The sequence below is a fragment of the Podarcis gaigeae genome (assembly GCF_964106915.1).
Source record: "Podarcis gaigeae genome assembly, chromosome: 11".
NCBI classification, from domain to species: domain Eukaryota; kingdom Metazoa; phylum Chordata; class Lepidosauria; order Squamata; family Lacertidae; genus Podarcis; species Podarcis gaigeae.
In genome coordinates, this window is record NC_139687.1 from 42,624,946 (window position 1) to 42,643,790 (window position 18,845).

An 18,845-nucleotide genomic window follows, 5' to 3' on the forward strand; every position below is an offset into this window, starting at 1 on the left:
CCCAAATTCACCATCAGATCATATAGCATGTCCATGGCTACATCTTGCACCAAAAAAATCACGCACCCACTGTTGCCTAGGGTCACAGTGGTGCAAAAACGTGGTTACAAAGCATGGATCCACATGGATCCTCAGGATTTTTGCATTGGGCTACTCCAAACTCACTGTCAGAGATTAAAAATCTTTATAAAATAGAGAATTAAATACATACAGAATGTTAAATTTTCAGTTTTGAAATATTAGTACTAGTTTAGTACTGTATTTCTATATTACTATAGTACTGTATTAGTTATTTTCAAATACTTAAATATTTTTAGGGTGTAAGACCCAATTAAAGCCCGTTATTTACATACAGTATTACAGTATTTACATACAGTATTAGGCATACTGTATTAACTTTATTAACTGTATTAAAGCATTAACTTTAAGATATTATATTTATTTAATGAACCCTCAGCCTTATTCAAAGTAAGCTTAAATTAGCTATTTCACTTATTAATCAAAGTGCTATTACTGTGCGACAGCAATATTTTATGTTTTATTCTTTTAATGATAGTTTAGGATTTATTTAAATATCATTTCAGTCTTTTCAGAGCTATATATTCACTGCTCTGTAATAGTCTATAAGCATAATTGTTACTGTAAATTAAATTAGCTTTTTACGAAAATACCGTGCGTGTTTATGTTTTGTTTCTTTTTTCAAAGCCAAAAAGTGTTTCAGGCTTGTCGAGTTTCCCGGAGTGTGGAGTTATAGAGAGTCGAGTTTTCGGGGTTCTAATGTTGATCATATGACTCTAAAATACTTTTAAAAAACTTTAAAACTCACTAATTTTCATCTAAAATTTAGAAAACTTCCCGGGGCAGGACCCCGGTATGGCCCCCCCCAATATTTTTTATAAGTCGGCGCCCCTGAACGTGTTGGGTAAGACTCTCCAACGGACAGATCTCACTCCTCTGTGACTGTAAAAGTGGATTTATAGAATCGTTATATCATATCTGTTGTCCATTACATTCGGCTTCACGGTCCAAGTTTCTGGCCCCATATTTATCGAGATTTGCTGACGGACCTCAGGAAGCCCAAATAATATACTTATTAAACGACGAAGATACAAGTAGATCCCTTGCAGTCGCTAGATACCTGATTAATGTTTTATTTCAAAAGAGGAGAAATGGATCACTGTATGACTCTGACAGCTTAGCTAAACTTAAGAACCATCAATAAGTGCCAGAACTAAGACGCATACCCCCCAAAATCTGATGGATTTTGTTATGTAGTGAAGTTTCACCCTGGGCCAGCAGGGGGATACTGTATATAGTTTTCACTCAGGTCTGTAGATAGTTTTCACTCAGGTCCGCGTCAGTTATTTTAGGCGGGAAACTCTGGGCTGTTGTTGCTACAATGTTGACAGCCGGCTGCCTATAAAAGCAGGCCGGCTGAGCTGTTTGCAGTCAGTTCTATTCCAGCTTACAAAATAAAGAGCTACTTGGAGAAATCGCTGTGCCGTCTGTTATGTCAACCCACAACTTAACACTGGCGACGAGGATGGGATTGATGGACATCAGAGCACAGCCAGATGCGGCCAGCCTCTGAACTGAGCTGAATCACTGAGTCACAGAGCGAAATCACTGAGTGAAATCACTGGACAGAACCAATTCAGAGCTGACTGTTCTGGCTAAGAGCACTGTGTTCCATCCATCGCCCTTCACGCCAGCATCAGAATCATGGCTTCACTTGTGCCGCTACCGCCGTTTGCGCCAGCCTCTGAATCATGGGACTCCTACCTCGCTCAGTTCGACTGCTACCTCCAAGCCAACGAGCTGACAGCAGTATCAAAGGATCGGAAGCGGGGCCTATTCCTCAGCCTCTGTGGGCCTGAGGTGTTTGAGACGGCCCGAGCATTGGTTGCGCCTGAAGCAGTCCAGGCAACACCATGGGACAGATCCAAGAAAAGCTCCGCAACCACTACGCACCAAAGCCGTCCAAGATTGCTGCCCGCCATGCATTCTACCACCGGAACCAGGCAGAGGGGGAGTCAATCAACAACTACACCACCGCCCTGCGACAGGCTGCAATGCACTGTGAGTTCCGAGACTTAGACGATGCCCTGATGGATCGAATCGTCTGTGGGGTCCGGGACATCCATCTGCAACAGCGTCTCCTCGCCAAGCCAGACCTCACGCTACAGAAAGCCATTGAGGAGGCTGTGGCCTCAGAAGCTGCTGAACGCTCCGCCCAGGAGATCCGCAAGTCCAGCAGCCTGCGTCTTGCTAGGGAGCCAGTTCCGGTGCATCATGAAGAGGCCAGCAGTGATGAGGCATCCTCCAGTGAAGACGATGATGTGCACCAGACAAAGCGGGAGCGCAGGAAGTTCCAACAGAAGTCCAAGGGCCAACCGGAATGTGCCGGCTGCGGAGGCAACCATTCCCGTGCCAAGTGTCGATTCAGAGACGCCATCTGTAGGAAGTGTTCCAGAAGGGGCCACATCGCTAAGGTCTGCCGATCGGCTCCGTCTGACACCCCCCCCTCATCGACTCGCAAGTCCAAGTCTTCACTCCAGTCTGCCAAGGAAAGTTGTTTCGCTCTCACCAACTGCCGCTGCCCGTCTGGAACCACGATTGGCCAAACCGACTCGCCTACGCGACGCAAGCTGAACGTCACGGTGCTCATTGAAGGAGCTCCATGTGACATGGAGATCGACACCGGGTCTGCCCTGTCCATCGTGTCATGGAGCACCATCAAAAGACTAGTACCCAGAGTGTCCAAAAGGCAACTCGACTCTCACCACGTACACCTGAGAGACTACCAGGGAAACGACATTCCCGTGGTAGGCGTTGGCCGGTTCCGGATCGCCTTCAAGGATTTTTCGGGCGTGCTCCGGTTGGTGGTTGTCGAAGGTCAGCGGCCAAGCCTCCTAGGGCTAGACTGGTTTGATGCCCTCGGCCTGGAAGTCACCGGCATCAACTGCATCTCTAACGCAGAGACTGAGGGTCTGGTCAAAGACTTTGCCGAGGTTTTTGACGGCACCTTGGGGCAATATACAGGTACGCCCATCTCCTTTAGCCTTGATCCACAAGTCGCCCCCATCAAGCTAAAGCCACGCCGGGTTCCCTTTGCTCTCAAGGCTAAGGTGGACGAACAACTGGACAAACTGATCGCCCAAGGAGTTTTGGAGCCGGTTGACCACGCCAAGTAGGAAACCCCCATCGTCACGCCTGTCAAGCCAGATGGGTCGGTGAGAATCTGCGCTGACTACAAGTGCACGATCAACAAGGCACTTCAGCAGCACGCTTATCCGGTTCCTGTTGTCCAACACCTGCTGCATTCCCTGGGTGAGGGTAAGGTCTTCGCTAAGCTGGACCTTGCCCAAGCCTATCAACAACTGCCCGTCGATGATGCCACTGCTGAAGCCCAGACGATCGTCACCCACCGGGGGGCATTCCGTTGCTGCCGGTTGCAGTTCGGGGTGAGTGTGGCTCCTGGCATCTTCCAAAGCCTTATGGAGCATCTCCTGCAAGGGCTTCCGGGCGTGGTACCATATTTTGATGACGTCTTGGTGTCTGCAGACTCACACCAGCAGCTGTTCGAGCGCCTCCGTGCCGTGCTGACCAGGTTCCAAGAGGCCGGGCTCAAGGTAAAGAGGGAAAAGTGCCAGATCGCCGTTCCACAGGTAGAGTTCCTGGGCTATCTTATCGATGCCTCCGGCCTTCACCCGACCACATCCAAGATCCGCGCTATCCAGCAGGCCCCCACCCCAAAGAACAAGACGGAGTTGCAGGCATTCCTGGGGCTGCTGAACTTTTATAACATGTTCCTGCCCCACAAAGCCACAGTGGCTGAGCCTCTTCACCGACTCCTTAGCACAAAGACGCCTTGGGCCTGGGGTCATCGGGAGACGGCGGCCTTCAACGCGGTCAAGGCTCTCCTTTCATCAGACAGTGTGCTGGTACAGTACAGTGAATCCAGGCCGCTGGTCCTTGCCTGCGACGCCTCACCTTTTGGCATCGGTGCTGTCTTTAGTCACCGTTTTCCAGACGGAAGAGAAGCACCGCTCGCCTACTTTTCCAGGACGCTATCTCCGACGGAACGGAATTACAGCCAGCTCGACAAGGAGGCACTGGCACTTGTGGCTGGGGTGAAGAAGTTCCATGAATACCTCTATGGCAGGACTTTTGACCTCATCACTGACCACAAGCCACTCCTGGGCCTCCTTGCCGGTGATCGTCCAACTCCACCGGTCCTCTCGCCACGCATGCTGCGATGGACTGTTTTCCTGGCTGCCTACCACTACCGGCTCATCCATCGCCCGGGGAAATCGATGGGCCATGCCGACGCCCTCAGCCGTTGCCCTCTTCCAGCATTTGTGGAAGACCCGGCTCCAGCTTCATCGCTCCTTCTGATTGAGGATCTTCCGGCAGCGCCTGTATCGGCTGCCACTGTGGCCTCCGCGTCTGCCCAGGATCGCACCATCAGCCGGGTGCTCAACTGGGTGTGGAGGGGGTGGCCACAAGGGCCTTTTGCATCGGAGTTCCAGCCCTTCGCAACCAGACAACATGAACTCTCAGCTCATCGCGGCTGTCTGCTGTGGGGAGACCGCGTCGTGATTCCCCAGGGACTCCGTCAGCGCGTCCTGGAGGCTCTGCATGTTGGCCACCCGGGAATTGTCAAAATGAAGGCATTGGCTCGGTGTTACGTCTGGTGGCCTAATATGGACGATGCCATCACTGCTTGGGTGTCCGCCTGTCAAGCGTGCCAAGAGTCGAGGCCTGCACCACCGGCAGCTAAGGGACACACCTGGGAGACGCCAAAGACACCCTGGTCGAGGGTGCACATCGATCTGGCTGGCCCCTTTCACGGCCGGACCTTTATGGTAGTGGTGGACGCCTATTCCAAATGGCTGGAGGTTGCCCTGATGCCCTCCACCACTACAGAAGCCGTCATCCGGGTGCTGCGAGGCCTGTTTGCAACGCATGGGTGTCCTGATGTCCTTGTCTCTGACAACGGACCGCAGTTCACGTCAGGCATGTTTGAGCGGTATCTTTTGGGACTGGGCATCCGCCATGCCCTAACGGCACCCTTTCATCCATCCAGCAACGGGCAAGCGGAAAGAATGGTGCGCTCGGCAAAAGAGGCACTGGCGCGCCTGGACCGGGGAGACTGGCATGAGCGGGTCGCCGAATACTTGTTCGTGCAACACATCACCTCTCATGCGGCCACAGGGCGGAGTCCTGCTGAACTGCTTATGGGCCGCTGCCTCAGGTCACCGCTCGACCGGCTACACCCGGACTTTGCCGTGGCTGAACCCCCAGGCTGTGCCAACGCGCCACGGTCATTTGTCCCAGGAAACCAGGTCTTTGCCCGGAACTATGTGGGGGACATTCCTTGGGTGCCAGCCACAGTAGTGGGAGTCACTGGACCTCGCTCATACCAGGTGGCACTCGAAGATGGACGCTTGTGGCGACGGCACATAGACCAGCTTAGGCGCAGGGTTGGGGACTTGGACACTACCGTGGTGCCCCCAACTGCGCTTGCGGCTCAAGAAGAGACACGTACAGATGGCGAGGCCCCACCTACACCTCCCTCGCAAACTGCCAGCGTGGAGCCGAACCAAGCCGCTTCAGAGGGTCTGCCAGACTTACCACAGACTCAGACCACTCCACTTGCGGAGGCTCCACCCACAGCAGCGGATCCAGGGGAGTTGGTTCCAACGCCACCTAGGGTCGCACCACAGCCTCAGCAAGAACTGGGTGGCCCTCCGGACTTGGCTACCAGTCCCCGGCAGTCTGGCAGAGTTTCTAAGCGCCCAACTTATTTAAAGGACTATGTTGTTGGACAGGTATCACTGTTGGTCTAAGTATGGGAAATGTAACCGATATGCTTTTGTGCCTAATTGAACCATTACGCGTAGTGCTGTATATAAGGAAACCATTACGATTGTAACTAACGCCTTATCTCGGTGGGGAGGGGTGTTATGTAGTGAAGTTTCACCCTGGGCTAGCAGGGGGATACTGTATATAGTTTTCACTCAGGTCTGTAGATAGTTTTCACTCAGGTCTGCGTCAGTTATTTTAGGTGGGAAACTCTGGGCTGTTGTTGCTACAATGTTGACAGCTGGCTGCCTATAAAAGCAGGCCGGCTGAGCTGTTTGCAGTCAGTTCTATTCCAGCTTACAAAATAAAGAGCTACTTGAAGAAATCGCTGTGCCGTCTGTTATGTCAACCCACAACTTAACAGATTTGAATTGCGGTTTACATAGGGGGAGCTTATTGTGTATAGTGTTTACTTAACTGAAGTAAAATTGGTTTCATATGGGTGTTTTAACTAGGAACTGTTTAAATTGTATTGTTTATGGATAAATTTTGATGTATTGTTTTCGATATGGGCCAATGGCCGCAATAAATCAATCTAATCTAATCTAAAGTGGCCCAGTCCCACCACACCATCTGCTACTGGATATAAATATGCCATGCAGGAAATCAGATTTGGCCGCACAATTGACATCACGGGCCTACTTCAGAGTGAGGGCAATGTCCTTGCTCTGAATTGGCTTTATGATGGTGCCACATAATCAATCAGCTTTGGCTGCATGAGGACATCACAACGCCCCTTGAAGCAAAAAGCACTAACTTTGCTCAGTATAGGTGAACACCAAAATCGGAGGCAGATTTTGGTCTTTCAAATTTCAGCGGCACCCTAAGCAAGGCCAAAATTTGCCCTCTAAATCTCACTTTCCATCCTGCTCAGTTCACTATGTCATAATTGCGGTGCCCTTCTTACATTATCTTTTGCTCTCTTTGTGTATAAATGTGGCAGAGAGGTATCCTATCTATCCCCAAGCTCTAATTTCATGCCTAGTCCAATGAGACCTCTGTATCTCCTGCCTATTAGCTCCTATTGAGGAAATGCCAGCACCTGAACTATTCACTTCTTTTGTCAAGCCCAACACTCTGGCTAGAAATTGACTTACAGTAAGGGTGGGGAACCTGCAACCTTCCAGATGTTGCTGTACTACAACTCCCATAATCCCTGGCCATTGGCCAAGTTGGCTGAGTCTGAAGAGAGTTGGAGTCCACCATATCTGGCCACAAGTCGCTCCCCCTGCCTTAGGGCTAAACCATAGTGGATGTTTCTGTCACAAATCATCATAGCAATCCCATATCAATATATGGTGGTCAACAGATGTATTGTACTTTTGGCAAATTAGACCCTGTTACACATGGTGGATTAGAAAATATCAGTCTTTTATCTCACATATTTATCTTCTGTTAAATGTTTGCCACAAAGGATTTTCCAGGGATCTAAAACATGTGGGGCACTTCATGAGTACAGTGGCTTCCCACTTCAGATGTTTGCCAAAGATGATGGCAATGGGAGACAGGGTTTGTGCCTCGTCCCTGTTTCCTCATCCCATTGCATGTTGACTTAACAGTAAAGAAGTTCTGAAGAGCCAGTCCCTTAGTTGACACTCACTGAAGGTCAAAGCAGAGCTCAGTTTTGGAAAGTAACAATAGTCTAAAACATTTTGACAAGCTTCTTTCCAGAGTTAAAAAGGTAAAGGGACCCCTGACCATTAGATCCAGTCGTAACCGACTCTGGGGTTGCGGTGCTCATCTCGCTTTATTGGCCGAGGGAGCCGGCGTACAGCTTCCGGGTCATGTGGCTAGCATGACTAAGCCGCTTCTGGCGAACAGAGCAGCGCACGGAAACGCTGTTTACCTTCCCGCCGGAGTGGTACCTATTTATCTACTTGCACTTTGATGTGCTTTCGAACTGCTAGGTTGGCAGGAACAGGGACGGAGCAACGGGCGCTTACCCCATCGCGGGGATTCGAACCGCCAACCTTCTGATTGGCAAGTCCTAGGCTCTGTAGTTTAACCCACAGCGCCACTAAGGATATAAATATGGATCACCTAGAGGCATACCACTCTAATACAAGAAGTCCCTTAAATTGTGACTCTCTGAAGTGCTAGGGTGGTAACAATACACCCAGGACCCCCTTCTTCCTTACAGAGAAGAAACTCACCACAGTTATGTACCAACATTTGCTTCTCTGATTTGCCCCTTATGAATTTCATATGTTTACAGTAGTCAGGTTAGGAGTGCAGTGGGTGAAGGAGGATAAGCAAACCCTCCTTTTGATTCTGCAAACAATGAGCTTGAACACGTGGATGACATCAAAGGCACAACTCCCATTCATTCAAATCTGGCCCCAAGTTTGCTTCCCATGACTGCGGCTGAATGCTTGTTGTTGTTGTTGTTGTTGCAATCAGGCTTATGATTTAGGCTGTTAATTTGACTCCAAGCTCAAGGTAATAGGTTGTATGTGGATGGTGAAATTCTCTGGGCCAGAGGCAAGAAAAACCCCTAATTATACGGACAGTAGACTGAAGATTGGAACTAGATTTTAGAAAGGGGAGTTCAGATCACAGATCAGCATTTAGATCCCACAGTTGGCTTTGGGTGCTGAGGTATCTGCTCCCCATCTGTTAAATGGGTGTTATAATTCAGCTACAGAGATGAGGAAGATGAGCATAAACTGAATCACCAGCAAACAAAGAAAAGCTTCATCAATATGTATAAAAAATGAGTATCATAAAATCATGTGCTCAGCTAGTGCCATTGTTCATGACTGTGTCTATCCAGGAGAGGTGGTTGGCTGTGAGTCGAGCATAGACGCCAGGGTATCGGTGACTTTCACATTTTCTAACAAATGAGAGGATTCCAGTTTGTTCCCCATGGCATATTAAAGGACCACCAGAGTCACCCTGGGGAAAAGAAAGGAAAGAAGAGATTGGATGTTACCATTAAGCAGAAGCTGATCTATATACCTCCCTACGGTCATAATATTCCAACAACAAATTCAGTTCTGCAATTAGTCATTTTAACAAAATATTTTAATTAAAACAGTGACTGCAATGCAGCACAATACAGTCTATGGCAGGCAAAGGCAGATGGCACATCCTATGAGTCCCAGAGTGTTTACCTGCTACTGACACCAGACTAATAATTATTATTATTGTTGATGCTGATGCTGATGATGCTAATACAATAATAACATCAAGCAGCATTAATCCAGATTGGTCCTCAGTCCCTAAGTTAACACGCTACATTTTAATAATGACTTCAACCAAGGAAGGATTTTGCCTAGCAAATCGGGATAAAATAAATAAAACTACACAGCTATAGCTTGATTCCCCAGGTCATACTGGATAAAACACTAAGCATTGTTAAGATTATGAACTGAAATCTTCATCAAAAGCTGCATGCCTTCTTCAGTATATTCAAAACTTTAAGCAGCTAAAGTTTTACTTCATAAACAGGCAGAGGCTCAATTCTTAATAAGTGAGGGCCATTTCATTTCATTTTACTTAAACTGATTTACAGACTGATTGATTACAGAAGTTTCTAAGTGGTGATTAATTGGTTTTAATTGCACGTTGAGGCTGTTTCATTCTGTCTTAAGCGACTTCTGGTATCTTACTATAGTAGAGTATGTATGTATGTATGTACGTATGTATGTATTTATTTATTTATTTATAAGAAGTGTTAAAGGTGAACATTCCTTCTAAAAATGAATCAAGTGGCTGTACTTCATTCAATGCCTCAGGTTTATTATTTTTTATTATTGAATATTTGGTATATAAAAAAAAATTTAACTGATTCCTCGGTCGATCAGTTGAAAGGCAAAAATTTCTTCATGGGGGGGGGCAAGCAGCTGTATGAGTGCATGAGTGCAGAATTAGTTGAATTAGTTGAAAGAAAGAAAGACTCTCTTACCATACACCTGTCCCCGCCACCTTTCTTTTCACCAGCACACAGCATATTCATTGTCAGAGGAGGGTGAGAATTATAGTGGTGTTTGTCATTGCAGACCTTTCTGCTAATGATGGTGACGTTGGCTCCATGCAGTATATCAAATCCGCTTCTTCTATTAATTGTTCCCCACCCAATTACGACACACTGGGTTCCACCCTTCATGTCATCATATGAGTGGGTAAGTGGAATGGTTTTTACAGGTGGCGGGTGGCCTTTTCCTGACTGAAACTGAAGGAATCATAAAAAGGATCTATAGTTGGGATCTACAGACAAGAAGAGGCCACAGATTTTCATGCAATCTACCTTAGGCTTCCTTCTAGCACAATATTAATAAATAATAATAATAATAATAATAATAATAATAATAATAATAATTCCTTTATGAATCGCTCTCCATGAGGCATCCTGAAACTATATATATATATATATATATATATATATATATGCTTTCGTAGATTTTCACGGGTACAGGAATGCAGGTTTTGGTGTCCTCGGGTGTCTTCCCGTGTAAAAGTTGGGGTGTCTAGGCGACGTTTCGACGAGGTCTCACTCGTCATCTTCAGGCTGGTGCTTTCGGCTTCTTGTTACTGGAACAGAGCGGGATCTCAATGTTTGAGTTCCTATAAATACTGTAGAGGGGGTGTGGTGTCTAGCCTCCAATGTTCTGGGCAGAGAGGAAGTTCCCAGGCTAGTGTGCCTTTTCTTCTTTTGTTCCTTAATTACTTGAGAGATACCTTGAGTGATTTCTTGAGTGATATCCTGAGTACCACTTAGGTGGGTCATTAGGTGTGGATTAGTTGCTAAAGTCTTTGTGTCTTGACCTCTTGAACTTTGTGAAGAGTTTTCCTGAGAAGATGGCTGTATTGCACTTAGTTGTGCTTTGGCTTGGCTTCGTGTATAGGGGCGAGCTGTGGTTTTGTGGCTTGTGTCAGCCAGATCTGTGTAGGGATTGCAGGGGGGTGCAGCATCCGGAGGTGCCACCATGGATTGGCTACTGGATGGTGTCAGTAATTCATCTGTGGAGAGGGTCTGGGTTTGGGTCTGGTGTGGTTGATTGGTGTTGGCGTTCTGTGTGCCTCTGGATCTGGTGTCAGTTTTTGTGGGGAGGGCTAATTTCCAGATGTCTGGCAAGCGGGATGTGTCGTCACGCTTGTTCATGTTGTGAGGGTGTTTCTCTATCTCGATGGCTTCCATGATTATTCTCTTGTGGTGATGTTCCGTGTTAAAGAGCAATTTGGAATCTGCAAAATTAATTTCATGTCCTGTTTCTTTCATGTGTTGGAAAAGAGAGGAAGTTTTTTCTTCTTTTTTGACGGCATTCTTGTGTTCTGCGATACGTGCATTTATTCGTCTGTTTGTTTGTCCAATGTACGTGGCTGGGCAGACTTTGCAGGGTATTTCATAGATCCCTTGGTACAACAACCAACTTCCCTTCCTTGACGTCCTAATCTACAAAAAACCTGATGGCTCCCTAGGACACACTATCTACCAGAAAAAAACACACACCAACCGCTACTTACATGCACAATCACACCACCACCCTGCACAAATAAACTCCGTAGCCAAGACTCTCATCTCCAGAACCAAACGCCTGGCTGACAAAGACCACTTGACAACTGAGTTACAGAATCTCTCAAATGTGTTAATTGCCAATGGATACCAGCAAAACAGGATTACGAAGCTAATCCAAAAGGAAACACCCCCCAAAAACCAAGACACAGAAGAAAACAATGGCATGGCCCTCCTTCCTTATATCAAGGGCACTACAGATAAAATTAGCAAAATCCTCCATAAACACAATATCAAAACAGCCTTTTGCACCAACCAAAAAATAGCCAATATCCTCAGAAACCCCAAGGATAAAATCCAGTTGGAAAACCAAGGGATCTATGAAATACCCTGCAAAGTCTGCCCAGCCACGTACATTGGACAAACAAACAGACGAATAAATGCACGTATCGCAGAACACAAGAATGCCGTCAAAAAAGAAGAAAAAACTTCCTCTCTTTTCCAACACATGAAAGAAACAGGACACGAAATTAATTTTGCAGATTCCAAATTGCTCTTTAACACGGAACATCACCACAAGAGAATAATCATGGAAGCCATCGAGATAGAGAAACACCCTCACAACATGAACAAGCGTGACGACACATCCCGCTTGCCAGACATCTGGAAATTAGCCCTCCCCACAAAAACTGACACCAGATCCAGAGGCACACAGAACGCCAACACCAATCAACCACACCAGACCCAAACCCAGACCCTCTCCACAAATGAATTACTGACACCATCCAGTAGCCAATCCATGGTGGCACCTCCGGATGCTGCACCCCCCTGCAATCCCTACACAGATCTGGCTGACACAAGCCACAAAACCACAGCTCGCCCCTATACACGAAGCCAAGCCAAAGCACAACTAAGTGCAATACAGCCATCTTCTCAGGAAAACTCTTCACAAAGTTCAAGAGGTCAAGACACAAAGACTTTAGCAACTAATCCACACCTAATGACCCACCTAAGTGGTACTCAGGATATCACTCAAGAAATCACTCAAGGTATCTCTCAAGTAATTAAGGAACAAAAGAAGAAAAGGCACACTAGCCTGGGAACTTCCTCTCTGCCCAGAACATTGGAGGCTAGACACCACACCCCCTCTACAGTATTTATAGGAACTCAAACATTGAGATCCCGCTCTGTTCCAGTAACAAGAAGCCGAAAGCACCAGCCTGAAGATGACGAGTGAGACCTCGTCGAAACGTCGCCTAGACACCCCAACTTTTACACGGGAAGACACCCGAGGACACCAAAACCTGCATATATATATATATATATATATATATGCTTTCGTAGATTTTCACGGGTACAGGAATGCAGGTTTTGGTGTCCTCGGGTGTCTTCCCGTGTAAAAGTTGGGGTGTCTAGGCGACGTTTCGACGAGGTCTCACTCGTCATCTTCAGGCTGGTGCTTTCGGCTTCTTGTTACTGGAACAGAGCGGGATCTCAATGTTTGAGTTCCTATAAATACTGTAGAGGGGGTGTGGTGTCTAGCCTCCAATGTTCTGGGCAGAGAGGAAGTTCCCAGGCTAGTGTGCCTTTTCTTCTTTTGTTCCTTAATTACTTGAGAGATACCTTGAGTGATTTCTTGAGTGATATCCTGAGTACCACTTAGGTGGGTCATTAGGTGTGGATTAGTTGCTAAAGTCTTTGTGTCTTGACCTCTTGAACTTTGTGAAGAGTTTTCCTGAGAAGATGGCTGTATTGCACTTAGTTGTGCTTTGGCTTGGCTTCGTGTATAGGGGCGAGCTGTGGTTTTGTGGCTTGTGTCAGCCAGATCTGTGTAGGGATTGCAGGGGGGTGCAGCATCCGGAGGTGCCACCATGGATTGGCTACTGGATGGTGTCAGTAATTCAAAAACTGACACCAGATCCAGAGGCACACAGAACGCCAACACCAATCAACCATACCAGACCCAAACCCAGACCCTCTCCACAGATGAATTACTGACACCATCCAGTAGCCAATCCATGGTGGCACCTCCGGATGCTGCACCCCCCTGCAATCCCTACACAGATCTGGCTGACACAAGCCACAAAACCACAGCTCGCCCCTATACACGAAGCCAAGCCAAAGCACAACTAAGTGCAATACAGCCATCTTCTCAGGAAAACTCTTCACAAAGTTCAAGAGGTCAAGACACAAAGACTTTAGCAACTAATCCACACCTAATGACCCACCTAAGTGGTACTCAGGATATCACTCAAGAAATCACTCAAGGTATCTCTCAAGTAATTAAGGAACAAAAGAAGAAAAGGCACACTAGCCTGGGAACTTCCTCTCTGCCCAGAACATTGGAGGCTAGACACCACACCCCCTCTACAGTATTTATAGGAACTCAAACATTGAGATCCCGCTCTGTTCCAGTAACAAGAAGCCGAAAGCACCAGCCTGAAGATGACGAGTGAGACCTCGTCGAAACGTCGCCTAGACACCCCAACTTTTACACGGGAAGACACCCGAGGACACCAAAACCTGCATATATATATATATATATATATATATATATGTATCAGCTACATATAAAGAAGTTAAAATAACTGTAAAATGCTTTTGAGGTTTTATTACAATCAAGCTGCTTGTAAATTTCGTTAAATGAACACATAAAACAATTGCATATAGAAACACACACACATGCAGTTTAAAATGGCGATAGCACTTACATAACCGACTTACCTGCAAAAGCATAATGTCATTTTCAAATGTCTTCGGATTAAATCCTGGGTAAGAAAATGTTTTGGTAATGTTAGCCTTGTGTTTTCCGTGCTCTATTTTAGTTCGTGAATAAGCTCCAAAAATCATGTATGTTTCTTCATCCCTGAAAAAGCGAGCCACTGATAAATTCACCACACTGATATTTGATTTTCACCATTCTGAGTGTTTGCATACTCTTCTTTATCCACATATGTATATATTTTGCTGCCTCAGACGGGTGAGCAGTCATTTGAAGCTCATCACATATTCAGTATTAACTCTGCAGCAGCTGCCATTTTATCACCTTGCTCATTCTTATTTGTGACCACTCTTTTATAGTCAGAAAGGGGTTTCAGCACTAATTAAAAGATTGATTAAAAAAAACTAATGTTATAAAATGGCGGCTGGCAGAAAGCTTCTGGCAAGTGTGTGCTGAGCTGCAAAAGGTTGACTTGTTTGACAGGTCACTGCCCATGTCAGAATCATGAAGGATTTATACACCTGTGGAGACTATGTTACTCTTCCATTCTTCTGGAAAAAGTTGGATTTGTGGAAAATACATTTATTTGCTTAATTTGTATCTTGTCCTTCCTCCCAAAGGAGCACAGGGCAGAAAACAAGAAGCGATAAAACAATGAAAACATCTTTAAAACAATTCCAGCACAGATGCAGACATGTTGAGAATGACTGGAGAACAGCGTCGTCTGGTTGCCTGTGAAAAATGAGTGAATAAAAATGGAAATTCCATACTAAAGGTGGAAACCAACGTAGCACGAAGGAAATTGTTCCATTTCTGCTTGCCCAATGGCATTATCTCTCTTCTCCCCACCAACTCACACTGCTCTGGGGAGTCTTCCAACTGTCCAGAGTGTACCAGCCAAGCATCTCTGGAGAGAACGGAACCAGAATGGAACTGATCTTCTCTCCTCATTGGACATGGGCACGTGCACCAGCCAATTTAACTAATGACCTTCGCCCTGTCACTTGTCACCACCCAGTTCATTTCTGCATACATTTTTGATACCCAATGTGTGTGTAAGGAGGTTCATATGAGGGTAGGCGCTTCCAGAGATTCTGATCCCAACCCAAGTAGAACTTTGGAGGTGACAGTCAACACCTAAATTGTACTCAGAAGCCAAGTGGATGCTAGTGAAGATCTTTTTAATACTGCAAAGATATGTTCTAAGCCAGGGGTCAGCAAACTTTTACAGCATGGGGCCTGTCCACCGTCCGTCAGGCCTTGTGGGGGGCTAGACTATATTTTGGAAAAAGAAGAAGAAGAATGAATTCCTATGCCCCACAAATAACCCAGAGATGCATTTTAAATAAAAGCACACATTCTACTCATGTAAAAACATGCTGATTCCAGGACTGTTTGCAGACCGGATTTAGAAGGCGATTGGGCCAGATCCAGCCCCCGGGCCTTAGATTGCCTACCCATGTTCTAAGCCGTTGTTATCCACATTTCAAGCCCACAGTTGGATATCCTTGTTCTCTTACCCTTCTTGAATTTACAAGCTGCTGCTGTAAGCAATGGATGTTATGAAGCAAATATTGCTACCTGACTTGAAAAGGTCCTTGAGAATTGATGCCAGGAAGAGGTTTCTACAAAGCATCAGTATTTCTCCAGACTTACGGAAAACAATGGGCTGCTGTTAACACCCAGTTCTCTTTGATCAAAGTTCCTCCACATGACACGCTATTTCCTTTGATGAGTGCAACCATATATGATCCTAAAGGCTGACCTTCTTCTATCCATTCAACTATATCTTGAGGTTGACCTGTAGGACATAAGTCATTTGATCAGCTTGGATTTGTAAAATGCGTTGAGGTTTTCCCCTCTTACAATCAAGTGGTATATATATTTTATGAAATAAGTAAGTACAGTGGTACCTCGGGTTAAGTACTTAATTCGTTCCAGAGGTCCGTACTTAACCTGAAACTGTTCTTAACCTGAACCACCACTTTAGCTAATGGGGCCTCCTGCTGCTGCCGCGCTGCCAGAGCACGATTTCTGTTCTCATCCTGAAGCAAAGTTCTTAACCCGAGGTACTATTTATGGGTTAGTGGAGTGTGTAACCTGAAGCGTATGTAACCTGAAGTGTATGTAACCCGAGGTACCACTGTATGTATGTAACCTGAAGTGTATGTAACCCGAGGTACCACTGTAAGTAAGTAAGTAAGTAAGTAAGTAAGTAAATGCAATGTGCTGCAGGCCAGTTCATGAGTTATGGGTGTGTGGGCATAACTCTCACCCTCTAGTTCCCAGGAGTCTGTGAGGAGGGGAATGTGCTTTAAATTTGTGTGGTGTGCCTGCAGCCTGAGTGAAACTGAAATTGACAGATGGGTCCATCTTTAGATGTACTCAACATATTCTGTTTCTTTGGCACGGTGGCTAGTTTAGTTCAGAATTCTACATAGCTCTAAGAATGTTTTAATACACCCCGCCCTGGCCCACAGCCTCTCTCCTCTGTCCTGCCGACCACCAAGGCAATTAGGCTAGCAGGGAAAAACTTGCACCAAATTACTTTTTGGCCATGTGGTTGTTCTATATACACCATGCTCTACATATATAGGAGGAGAAGAAGTGGGGTGTGGAGGAGACATATACAGCAGATATAGCAACACTGACTTACCTTTCTGAATTTTGAGGAAGAAAATGGTCATGGAAAAGCACAAAACAAAGACATGCCCCATTGTCTGCGGCCCCCCACAATGAGATGTCTAATATGTATTGAGCATAGGAAGGAAGTGAGATTTCATTTCGTCGTCTCAAGGGCATCCTTTTATAAGCTCGGAAATTTGAAACACCCACAATGAAGCCTCTGGGCTTTCTAGAGAGCTGTTATTTATAGGCATCAGAGAGAGTCTGGGGATCTCAGTATGTATATCAACAGTTATTCAGCTAAGAGGTACAAAGAGAGAGAGAGAGAGAGAAAATAATCATTGCTATAGCTGTTGCAGTTTTCAGGAAAAAGTACTTTAAAGTTGGCTGAAAACTACAATTCTGGCCAGACTGAAGAAAACACCTACCATTAGCTGGCATGATTATGACATCACCATTCAGTTCCTCCAGTGACTGATGTATGATGAGATAATAGTGCATCATTCTCTGACAATCATGCTCTGACAGATAACTAGCCAAAATCAATCTGTCTCAGCGACCTCCAGCTGTAAAATGGGACAGGTGTATTCTAGAATATTGTAGGAAATAGTATAAATGCTTACACCTCCTTGTGAGGTGGTCCGAAACAGTTTTGGGATAATAAATTGTGTCTGTGGATAGCCTTAGTTGGGTATCAAGAACAGATAATTATGCAAGAAAGACTGGGGAACACTGCCAAAGCTTTTCTCTGTCCACCTGTACAGAGGGGAGCCCAGCCAGCTGAAGCAACACTTGGCGGGTGCAAACCAGGTGCCCCCACACTGGTAACTCCAGAATGGCATGGCCCGGTGTGCTCTCTGCGAGCACTGTTTCCTCTGACACCAGGAGAGGAGCACCAGGCATCATTGTGCTGTGGGTGCCTGTTTTGCGCCCCCTCAAGAATCTGCGCCCAGGGGAATGGCCCCTCTGGCACTCCAACTGTATGCCCCTGAATGGACTCACTACCACCTCTTCCCACAGTTCAGAGATAACCTGCTTTTGTTCCATGTTATAGGCCTTTTTAATGCTCTGTGATGTGGTCTCAGCCATGGCCAGAGCATAGCATAGCATAGCATAGCATAGCATAGCATAGCATAGAGAAGTTGGTTATCCTCAGAGTCCCCTGTGGTTTTAATTTAAAGCAGGTGTAAAAAAAAACCACACCCTTCAATGTTGAATTCATAAATTACAAAGAAACAAGAAGTTCCGGATTCAGTTTCTGTTATGTGCATGAAAGTTGCTGTCACTGCTATATAAAAACCTTTAAATCAGTGGTTCTCAACCTGTGGGTCCCCAGATGTTGTTGGACTACAACTCCCATCATCCCTGAGCTCTGGCCTTGCTAGCTAGGGGTGATGGGAGTTGTAGTCCAACATGTGGGGTCCTACAGGTTGAGAAAGGTTGTTTTAAATGGTCATTAAAATGCAGATTGTCAGGAATTTGGCCCCCCAGAGCACACCGGGAGAGTCAGCCTCGGAAATTGAGCTGAGTGAGGAAGAGGTTGACTCTGTAGATGAGAACTGTCTGTTTGATTTTAGAGAGAGCAGCCCAGAGCCCCTCCTCTCCAGGGAAGAAGCGGTTAGCTCCCAAGGGGGGGGGGGAAAGAGTTGGAAGTCAGCCAAGGCGTTGCTAGGCAACCAGCAGATAAGACGGTGTCAGAGGCTGAGTCTTCTGAGGAAGAAGTAGATCAGCCCTGCAGTCCTAAAACGAGGAGATTAGAGAAGCTCTGAGAGCAATGGAAGGGAAGGAGACGAAAGGTGGGATTTTGGCGTTCTTCCTGTTGGGGGGAGGAATGATGACTCAGACTGAGCAACTAAGATTAATGAGAGCAGGCAGAACGCCATGCTCTGGATGTGTCTTTCCTTTAAATAAACTTGTATAAAACTGACGGAGAGCCTTCGTTGCTTATCAGGCTGCTCGCCTGCCAAAGATCATTATACAGATTGTGTCTCATATGTGGCAGGATCGGCCAGAACATAAGGCCAGACATCAGTTGGATGGAGCAATGAACTGAGAGTGCAGCTTCTGCTCTCTCAGTGAGACAATTAGACCTCCACTAGAACTCTAGGGTGGCAAGCTATGCCTTGCCAAAAAAAAGTATCATTCCCCCAAAAGACAACAACATATGGCAACAGT

General features: G+C 46.2%; 1 protein-coding gene across 1 annotated transcript; it reads right to left on the reverse strand.

Annotated features, from left to right (window-relative positions):
- Positions 1–8,556: 8,556 nt before the first annotated feature.
- Positions 8,557–17,074, reverse strand: LOC310827268 (granzyme A-like). The gene is made up of 5 exons (XM_083703033.1): positions 16,702–17,074; positions 15,702–15,846; positions 14,048–14,189; positions 9,776–10,042; positions 8,557–8,763 (listed from the first exon to the last, which is right to left on the reverse strand). Exons 1-5 carry the CDS (start codon positions 16,760–16,762, stop codon positions 8,605–8,607), a joined length of 774 nt encoding a protein of 257 aa, XP_083559159.1. The 5' UTR covers positions 16,763–17,074; the 3' UTR covers positions 8,557–8,604.
- Between the last annotated feature and the right edge of the window lie 1,771 nt (positions 17,075–18,845).

Coding starts and splice junctions, on each gene's coding strand:
- LOC310827268 (XM_083703033.1), bottom strand. CDS start 16,762: ATGGGGCATGTCTTTGTTTTGTGCTTTTCCATGACCATTTTCTTCCTC. Junction 15,847..16,701: donor CTTCCTCAAAATTCAGAAAG/GTAAGTCAGTGT, acceptor TATGTCCTACAG/GTCAACCTCAAGATATAGTT. Junction 8,764..9,775: donor GTGGCGGGGACAGGTGTATG/GTAAGAGAGTCT, acceptor TCTTTTCCCCAG/GGTGACTCTGGTGGTCCTTT.